General features: G+C 43.7%; 1 protein-coding gene across 6 annotated transcripts in view; it reads left to right on the top strand.

The window, feature by feature from the left end:
* The first annotated feature begins 875 nt into the window (after positions 1–875).
* The window catches only part of STAU2 (staufen double-stranded RNA binding protein 2), a 281591-nt gene continuing 271862 nt past the window's right edge, over positions 876–10604 (top strand). For 2 of the 6 annotated variants that reach the window (XM_036263713.1, XM_036263709.1), the window contains exon 1: positions 9235–9301. Coding sequence is in view for 2 of the 6 variants with exons in the window: in XM_036263712.1 (XP_036119605.1) it covers positions 9284–9301 (18 nt within the window). In the remaining 4 variants the exon portion in view is untranslated. Of the gene's footprint in view, positions 900–1564; positions 1666–9234; positions 9302–10604 lie in introns of those variants that run through there. The other 4 variants (XM_036263708.1, XM_036263706.1, XM_036263712.1 and 1 more) reach the window with 3 other exon arrangements.

The following is a 10604-nucleotide window of genomic DNA, read 5'->3' as shown; positions in this document are numbered from 1 at the left end:
GCAGAGCAAGAGAATAACCTTTATGGAAAGGCACACAGGTGGAGGCTTGTCCCTTGGTACCACTGGTGTAAAGGGCATGTATTAATTCCAAACATGCAACAAGTATGCATTTGAATGTTGACTAGATGCCAGGCTTGATAGCTAGAAGTCATTGATCAAGAACTAGTGCAGATTTGGGGAGGATGTCACATGGTAAGTTTGAGGGACTTGGCAAAGGTGCAGAGGGTTAGTTCTAGAAGGAAACCTAGCGGTAGCTCATATCTCACCACACCAGACATACCAAATGCCAGGCCCTTAAAGGGCTTTATATGTCACATTTAAACACATTATCACGTGTAATCTGCTGAACAAAAGAATAACTGACTCATTGAGTAAATAGCATGCAAATGGATAACCAGGCTTGGTTATCTACTTCTGGTGCCCTTGCTTTTAATCACAGGCTATACTGTCTTCCTGTTGCAGATAAGACCACCACTGGTTTTTAGTGATGGCTGAGATCACAGGCCTGGTAGACATTTCTCAGGTGAACTGATATTGAGAAGGAACCCTGGGAGTAATGCAAATGGGTATGTTTGTGAAAACTCGAAATATTTCTATTTCTAGACTTTATTGTCAGACTATTTTCGGTGCCATTTACTAAATGAAGTGTAGAATTTCGTTGGGCTGAACTGGGGTTAACTTATCTGGGCACCAGTAACCCACATCAAAACCAGGACGAACCAGGAAGTAATTCGAGTTTTCTGGCACTCTTGCTTCAACAATCTAGGATCTAGGGCACTGTAGTAAAATGGTCCTCATTTTTCGTTCCAAGGATTTTTTTTTCATGTGACCAAATACGATTTTTTTCTTTTTTTTGGTCAAGGAGGATGTGTGGCCACGTTGACGATCTTGGAGAGCAGGTGATTACTGATCCCTGGTGTTTGATCACTGGTGTTTTCTAGGCGAGACAGGGGCACTGCCCCCCTCCCCTGCTCCCCGCCCCCTCCTCCCCGCTGCCTGGGAAGGTGCAGGATCCGCTAAACCGTGCATCGCACAGCGCGGCCGGAGCAGACGCGGGATGGTCGCGCGTCCCCAGCGGGACAGAGACGGGCAGCCGGAGAGCCTGGGGAAGGTACGGGCAGGGAATCCGGGCGCAGACCGCCGTCTAGAGAAAGCAGAAGGTCCACCGGGCGGGGGAGGCAGCTGCCGGCAGGTGTGGAAGCGGCTGCCCCAGGCCCATCCTTTGCAGCCGAGGGTGCGGGGAGCCGGGCCAGGGACCAGGAGACTGCGGACGTGGTACACTCCCCGTGCACCCGCGCGCCCTGCTTCCCAACACCCCGGGGAACGGCCTTCGCGCCGGGGCCCAGCCTGCTGGCGCCAGCACCGCAGCCCCCGGGGCGGCCGCCGCTGAGGTGCCCGGATGGCCGCCAGGGGGCGGGAGCGGCGCCGCGAACAATGGCGGCGCCGGCGGGCGGGGAGAGGGAAGGGCGGACCGGGAGCGCGCACGGGCCGGGGGCGCGCGGCGCGTGCCCGGGAGGGCGCGGCGGGAGCGCTGGGGAGGCGGGCGGAGGCTGGGGGCGGGGAGCTCGAGGGGTGGAAGCCGGCGGCGGCGGCGGCCGAGCGGGGTCAGTTCTCGGGAGTGTTTGCCAATGTTGGAGCCGTCCGCCAAGTGTCCCTGGCCAGAAGGTAAAGACCCGGCTGGGGGGCGCCCGGGAGGCCCCGACTTCCGCCCCGCCGGCGGAGGAGACAGAGGGCGCTGGGGAGCCCTGCGGCTCCGCCGCGCGCGGCGAACCCTGGGGAGCCGGCCCCCTTCGCGGCCTCCTCTCCCCGCGCCTCCCCCCTGTTGGGAGGGGGAGGGGAGGAAGCCGGTGGGGGCAGGGAGCGGGGGAGGGGGCGAATGAATTGGGGGGGCTCGTGGAGGGGGTGGGACGGTACAGGTGTCGGGAGGGGAGGAGCCGGGAGGAGGCTGGGAGGCCAGCACAAGTGGGGTGCCAGGGTTGGGGGGCGTGGGGGGCAGGAACCCCAGGGAGGGCGCTGGAAGGTGGGGTGGTGGGAACGGCGGGAAGAGGGGCGGTGGGTGCGGCGGCTGAGTGGAAGAGGGAGGAGAGCGGAGGGGAGGGGAGGGGAGGTGGGGGAAGGGAGGGGAGGGTCTGCGGGGAGTGGGCCGGGGGAGCGGCAGGGCAGGGGCGCCCGGGGATGGGGGTGGCTATTTCTGTATAATGGGCAAGTGGTAGAGACGTAAGGCGCCGAAATGGGGAGGGTAGGTGGGGCCGAGGGGACAAAATAGATCCTATGACGGGCAAGTTCTGCTGGGGCTCCTACGAACCACCTCCGTGGTGATGGCTTAGCTTAAAGGGGTAGTTGGCAGTTAGTGACCTTGCCGGGGTGAAGGGAGTTGGGCGAAGAGACAAAGATCAGTTACAGAATCCTCCGTGTGTGGGCAGCGCCGCCAGTCCCTCCCGGGAGAGCCGAGGTTGGGGTGGGGGGGTTCTGCAGAGGCAATCGGGGAGACGCTGAGCTGCGATTCTTAGGGAGGGGGGCGGGGATAATGCCCTCGGGGTTCTGGAAGTACCTGCAAATACGTGCAGAATTTTGCATTTGTGAATAATTTTTTTGGAAAGGCTTTACCCCCGCAAGGGTTATGAACTGCTTGGGTAGAGAAGGACCATTCAATTAGGAGAATGTGCTAAAGGATTTTAAAGTGGGTGGTTCCTGCGGAAAGGAGAGAGATGATCCCTAAAGGTATTTCACTGTTAGCTGAAAACCTTCATTTTTAATGTTTGCTTTCACAATTTTGGTGCTCCTTTGCCAAGCAAAATATATTACTTTTCTGATGCATCCTTACGTTTTAAGAAACCATGGTAAACAGTTGAAATCAAAATTGTGATGGGTAGGCAGGATGATAGTAACCTTGTGGGAGAAAAGATTGCAACATTTCTCCTGGAGATTATTTCTTCCCCGTCCTTGCTCTTAAAATGGTTCAACTATACTGTTAATTGAGCTGCAGTGGGGAGTAAAAAAAGCATATTTAATATTTAATAAAGCCATCAAAACCAAGACATTCTGCATCTCGATTGTTTTGTGATCTGACAAGTTTTTTATTTTTCAGTTTGTCTATATTTTCTGCAGACTAGAGATATCACCATATCACTTGAATTGTAGATTTGCTGCATTTTGCAGCAGGCCCGTATTAAAATTTTGAAGCACTTAGGCCAAACTGTGGGGTGTGTATGCTTTTTTCGATGGTTTCAACTCAAGTCCCCATTGCCACCTTTCATTACGTGGCAGTGTTGTTTGAAATTTATTCCTAAGTGATCATTGGTTGGTAGGATTTGGTGCATATTTTCTCAAAAATCATTCCTTTTTTCCTTAAAAACTCATTTTGTATTTGTAAAAATGTTGCTGAATAATCCAAATATTTATTGTTAACTTCAGCTAGAATGCCATGTAGTTTTTAATTTTTAACTTTTTTATTTGGAAATAATTTCAAGTTTACAGAAAAGTGGCAAAAATGAGAATAATACAAAGAACACTTATGTAACCTTTGCTCAGATTCACTTGTTACTATTTTACCTGTTTATCACTTGATCTCACTATGACACATACTATCTTTTTCCTGGACCATGAGGGTATCATACATCATAGCTCTTTATCCCTAAATACACAGCATGGAAAACCATATAGCTTGTACATGTTAGCTTATTTACCTTGCCTGGAATGAAATTCTAGGAAAGAATGACTTGGTCTGGTTTTCAGCAAAGATGAGGATTTCAAAAATATCTAAGGTGGTCATCAAACTTTTTAGTGTATAAACAATACAGAAAGGTGGTCATCAAACTTTTTAGTGTATAAACAATACAGAAAGGTGGTCATCAAACTTTTTAGTGTATAAACAACACAGAAAGTGGGGATGAGTGGTTTTCCTGTTTTAGGATCAGGTTCTGGAAGATATATTGGCCAGTATTTTTTGTTTGTTTTGTAGCTAATCACTTTACTCCTATTACTCTGTCTCCTTTTGTGCTTGGTATCTGATTATTTATGTGTACAGGTCATAAAGAGAGGGAAAAATCTAGATATTGTAAAATTGAATTGGTTAATATTAGACTGTATAGAGATAAGCATAGTATGATCAAATCATATAAATATATTTTTTCCTCTCAGTACTAAAGAAAATGTTAGATGAGTGTCTAGAATCCATAATAATCATAATTTATATATGTGTAATTTGATTTTGAATAAATCCCTGAAATTCTATAGAGGAGCCTCGACATTATGTTGTCCTAGAGCTCTTGCCCTTTGTGACAGGAAAAATTTTAAGATGTTTAGTCTTTATTTATAATTAAATGTATAATGAAGAAAAGAGGACTTTGAACCAGACCATATTGGGTTTTAATCCTAGCAATGGACTATCAGAAAGAAACCCAACTTCTAGAAAAATGGGGATAACACCTACATCCAAGGTGATGAAGACTGAGTTAATGTAAAAATGGCAAAATATGGCACCTGGCATGTAAAACTGGTGTCTGATAAATGTTAGTTTCCTTTCTTCTTGGCTGGTGGCATGTGAGATTTCCTTTCAGGGAGCGAGACATCTATATCATCTATATACATAGAATCTTACATAGGTTCTTAGGGTATTAAAATTCATACTAAAATTAAAAAAATTATATAATTAAAAATGTTTTTATTAATATTTTTAGAAAGAGGAAGGGAGAGAGAGAAACATCGATCCCCAACCTTTTGGTGCATGGGAGGACACTCAACCAACTGAACCATACTGGCCACTGTTGTTGATATTTTTAACATAAAAGCATTTTTGGGGGGGATGACTACTTTTAAGAAGAAATGAAAATTTAAAAAAAACTTTAAAAAAAATCCTCACCTGAAGATATTTTTCCACTGATTTTGAGAGATTGGAAGGAAGGGAGGGAGGGAGGAGGGAGACAGAGAGAGACATCCATGTGACAGAGAGAGACATCGATTGGTTGCCTCCTGCCTATGCCCCAACTGGGCCTGGGGATCAAACTTGCTACCCAAGTACCTGCCCTTGAACCAGGAATCAAACCTGAGACCCTTTGGTGTGTAGGCCTACACTTTAACCACTGAGCAACACTGGCCAGGGCATGAAAACATTTTGCCAGAGGAGGGAGAGGAGAGGTGGATTTTATGAAGCTGTAGGCAGTGTAAAATTGCTCTTCATTTTATTGATAAACCTTGATATTTTATCAGATTGTTTTGAATATTGGACAGTAGACCAGGCATATCTTTCAAGAAGAAATGAACTGTTAAAGCTGTGCAACTGTGGGCATTTTGATTTGTCCCTGGTATAGTTGTGAATTAGAGATTTTATATTGATTTAAATCTAAGAGAACTTGTTTGTGAAAAAGAATATGTTCAGAATGTTGTCCACTTAACTCACAGGATGCTGTGATAGATCTTAGTTCCATGTTTTAATGTATACACATTTTTATAATTGTGAAGGAAAGGATTACAGAATATTTAAAATTATATGGTCAATTTTAAGCAAATAAGTGCTTTTACGTTTGTTTCTTCATAAAAACTATCTTTTTTTATAGTGGAAGATTAGAACTTTATAAAATGTACCCCTGTATCTTACTGTGCCTATTTCCTAGAATCAGTTACCAGTGTTACTGACTGGATACTGAAGAAACACATACAGGTCTAGAAATAAACATTTGTAACTTTTAGAGGTTTACATTAAATGGAAACAAAAGATTTCTCAGCTTTGGCGAGTGCTTACTAAATACTGTTAAATTCCAGAACGTAAGGGACACTAAATCCCTGAGATACTTTTGGTAGTTTATTTATATTTTAACTTCCAAATGAATTATTTCCAATTAAAAAATGAAAATCAGATGGGTTTGTATTTTTAGTTATAGCTAGTATATTTTAATTACATCTGACTGATCTACACATTTTGATGATTTCACCTTTTGCATAAAATACAAATGTGTAAGTTTTGTAATTTACCACTTTATAATTCTAATGGTACTCATTTGCTCACGTTGAATAGGGAATGAATTCTTTTTTGGCCTACCTAAATATGTTAGTTATACCTGAATCACCATAGAATTTTAGAATTGAACTGAACTGTCTTATTTATTGTTGCATAACAAACTTGCCCGGAAATTAAACGTTTAAACTAACAAACATTTATTATTTATTTATTTATTTTAATCTTCACTGGAGGATATTTTTCCATTGACTTTTTTTTTTTTTAGATCGTGTGGGAGGGAGGGTGGGGGAGTAAGAGCGAGAGAGAGAGAGAAACATCGATGTGAGAGAGAGATCAATTGTGGGATTCCTGTACAATCCCAACTGAGGCCAGGGATCAAACCTGCAACTGAGGTTTGTACTCTTGACTGGGAATCAAACCCGAGACTCTTCGATCTGAGGGCCGATGCTCTAACCACTGAGCCAAATGGGCCTAGGCCAACAAACATTTATTATCTCAGTTTATTTTCTCAGAAATCTGGGTGTAGCTTATCTGGGTGCCGGTGGCTCAGGTGTCTTATGAGGTTGGAGGTAAGCTGTCATCAGGGCACTTAGTCTCATCTGAGAGCTTGACTGGGGGAAGATCTGCTTCCACACTTGTTCATGTGGCTCTTGGCAGGATTTAGCCCCCGGGGGATACTGGACTGGAGGCCTCCCTCAGTCCTTTGCCATGGGCCTGTCCAGTATGACCGCTGGCTCCCCTCAGGACAGACAGGTGAGAGAAGCAGAGCAGGTGACCTGGTCATTTCATAACCCAATCTTGAAAGTGGTATCTCATTATTTCTGCTGTTTACTATTTGTTAGAGGCTGCCAACTACAAGGACTTTATATATTACTTATTATTTTTTATTGATTTTATAGAGGAAAGGAGAGGGAGATAGAAACATTGATGAGAAAGAACATCGATTGGCTGCCTCCTGCATGCCCCCCACCGGGGATTGGGCCCACCACCTGGGCCTGTGCCCTGACTGTAATTGAATTCGGGACTCATTGGTCCACAGGCTGACGCTCTAACTGCTGAGCCAAACCGGCCAACTACAAAGACTTTAGTTTGGGATGTGAGGGTGATCTGGCTGCGACATCTGTCACCCCATTGATCGCCAGGGTTGATTCCGCTGATCTGGCTGGCTAGGCGGGTGTCCCCCTCCTCCCTCAACCGATCCATGTGCGTCCCTCCGAAGCTGCGCGCGTGGTCGCAGAGGACGGCCTTCCCCCAGAGGAGAGGACCCGTCTTCGGTCAAGGATATACGAGTGGCTGTGCTCCCCTGCCAGAACCTCCAAACAAGCTCTCAAAGACTTTAGTTTGCTTTGTAAAGATTTAGAAAAAAGAAAATGTGAAAGAAAAAGAACCCAAAGATATACAAAGTAATTAGTAATTTACCAAGGCTCAGAAGGTAACTTCCTGAAGAGCTTGGACTAAATCTCAAATTCACCGGTACTCAGGCCTTGTGCTATTTCTATAACATACAGTTCTCTTGGAAAATACCAAATTTGATACAGATGCTGACTATTAAAAACTTTCAAAGTCATTTAGAATTGACTCTAGTTTGTCATCTTGAAAAAATGGTAGCCCAACACACACACACACACACACACACACACTTTTGCATAATAGGCATATATGTGTGGATGTATGTCTATTTGTGTATATGGTGTAGCTGTGTGTATATATGTTTCTCAAGAATCTTTGCTTCTGAGGAAAAGTTCAATATGTAAAGTGTATTTTATGAAGATTGCTATATGTAAAGACTATTTTTCCCTTTTAGATAATTTTTTGGGGGGCTGTGTACATAATTTATTTTTTATGTAAACTTTTCCCATTACAAGATTCTATTATATATTTGTTTATAAATTTGGGTCTTCCTGCTCTTCTTTGGTATCTGTTTTTATTTATTTGTTACTTATTGATTTTAGAAAGAAAAACATCAATTTGTTGTTCCATTTATGCATTCATTGGTTGATGTAAAAAAAATTTTTAAGTGACTTTAGAGAGGGTGGAAGAGAGGAGGGGAGAGAGAGAGTAACATTGATTGGCCGCCTCTTGCATGTCCCCTACTGGGGATCGAGCCTGAAACCCGGGCATGCGCTCTGACCAGCAACTTCTCGGTGCACGGGACAACACTTAACTGATTGAGCCATACCAGCCAGGGCTCATTGGTTGATTCTTGTATATGTCCTGACTGGGGATCGAACCCGTAACCTTGGCATGTTGGGACAAAGCTCTAACCCACTGAGCTACCCACCCAGGGCTGGTATCTATTTGTATATAAAGTGTGCAAGAGATTTGCCACACGAAAAGAAATACAACCATGGTGAGGTCAGACCCAGAAGGAAACATTCAAATGTAACTCTGGGATGTGTCATGATGGTGATTTTCCTTTTGAAAAATTTATGTGAAATTTTAACATGTGTGGTATTTTTATAATGGTGATAATAAACAATAGCACAACCAAAAAAATCCAGGTAGGTAATCATACTGTATACTTTTTGTTGTAACACCTAGGAGAACACATGTGTATTGCATCTTTAGGCCTAATTTATCTTTAGGGCAGTGGTTCTCAACCTACGGGCCATGACCCCTTTGGGGGTCGAACGACCCTTTCACAGGGGTCGCCTACGACATAACAGTAGCAAAATTACAGTTATGAAGTAGCAATGAAAATAATTTTATGATTGGGGGTCACCACAACATGAGGAGCTGTTTTAAAGGGTCGTGGCATTAGGAAGGTTGAGAACCACTGCTTTAGGGAATAGGAACAAAGCCTTTTAAAACCTTATTGGAGCAAGGGTAGTATATGCTAAATGTTAATCAGTATATAGTAAATATGGGGGAGCATATATTAAATATAAACTTTCAGAACGTTTTAAGTTTCACTTTGCTGGAATTGTCTTAGAACTCTAGAACCAGGGGGGACTTTGTTCAGCCTAGATCTGCTCTGTCCAGCATGGTAGCCACTAGCCACATGTGCTTATTTAAATTTCAATTAATATTAAAGAAAATTAAAAATGTGCTTTTTTGGTTGCATTAGCCACATTTCAAGTGCTCTGGACCTGTATGTGGCTAGTGGCTCCTGGAGTGGACAGCACAGGCATAGAATAGGGTGATGGTCGTTAGAAAGTTCCATGCTGATCTAGGTCTGTTCCATTTTATATTTGATTTTGATCAAGGACATATGTTTCAAGTGCTAATCATTGAAATCACCAACTAAGTTGAACTTTATTTCTTCATTTCCATTTTCCAGTTTTGGAGCCGTGAGGGATACAGCAGTTCGGTCAATATTGTTTTAACATGCTTCAAATCAATCAGGTGAGTTTGTGTTGAGGCCTGTCATACTAATGCGCTGCTTGGGCCATAAATTGTGGGACGTTTTTACTCAGCTTTTCTGTAACCGTAGCCTGACCACTGCTTTATAGAGCAGTTACATGCTATCATTCTTTATAGGCAGCTGTGCAGGGCAGGTTGTTTAAGGATTATAGCGATAATCCTGAGTGGTGATAACTTTCAGGAGTGTTGAGCGGCACAGCAGGTTTGTTGGTTCTTTTTGATGTCACATCCCTCCAGGACTTGTTGCTGTGTTCAGAATGCTTACAATCGTAATCTGTCTTCAGTCGGTGGCAGTTCTGCGGACTGAAAGCACTTTTAGTGACAAATCTTGTAAAGTAGTTGAATCAGTGTGTTAAAAAAAGTTTTTTTCCTAGGGTGCTGGAAAAGGCTAGATGGAAGTGCTTTGCTAAATAAATTATAGCTCAGAATGTCTTAGACTCACTGAAAGAAATATTTTTCTTAGGCCTTGGCATTTTTTCAAGAACTTCATACACTTAATCTTATCCTTTCTGAATAAATCAGGCATTGTATCGTAACTATAATATTAGAAATACTATTTTATTTCCCATTTGCAGATCAAGATTGCAAAATTTGATTGCAAGAAGTAATTTTTTATAATGCACGTCTCCCCCCTCCCACTCCTCATCCAGTTTACCTAAGAAGTCTGGTTCCTATGCATCACACACCATCTCTGATGACTTCCAAGTTTACAACTGGTCTAGACCTCTGCTCTGAGCTCCAGAGTCGCGTCACAGTTACCGACCTGATCTCTCAGCATGGATGTCTTTATATATCTCAGATTTAACATGTGCCCAGGAAACAATCTAGCTGTTACAGTTACACCAGACACTTTCAGTTCCTCCACTGGGCAAGGTCATTGCGGCTTTGGGGGTTCTGCGCGGAGTACCTCTGCTTGACTTCTCCCCACTTCCCCTGTGCTCAGCTCACTTGACAGGCCTAGTATTTGCTCCCATAGCACTCTGCCTGCCCTTTTATTGAATGAAATCCTGACATTTCCATGATATTTAAATATGTAATTGTTTAATGTCTGTTTATTATATGTGTGTTTCTTTCTACTGTACGCTGAATGCTCCACGAAGGCACAGGGGCCTTGCTTGTTTACTCTTATACCCAGGTCCTAGAATAGTACTTGTATATGGTTTGCTGCATGAGTGGATGAATGGTGCAAGGGTTGTCATGAACGCAAGGGCATCCGCATTCTTTTCAACAATAACCACATAATTGTGTTGTCAGTTTTGGTACTGCATGATGCTTGCTTTACACA

The sequence above is a fragment of the Molossus molossus genome, unplaced genomic scaffold (genome assembly GCF_014108415.1).
Source record: "Molossus molossus isolate mMolMol1 unplaced genomic scaffold, mMolMol1.p scaffold_m16_p_16, whole genome shotgun sequence".
In the NCBI taxonomy this organism is placed as follows: domain Eukaryota; kingdom Metazoa; phylum Chordata; class Mammalia; order Chiroptera; family Molossidae; genus Molossus; species Molossus molossus.
The sequence above is the reverse complement of the archived record's forward strand: the minus strand, read 5'-3'. Positions and strand labels throughout refer to the sequence as shown.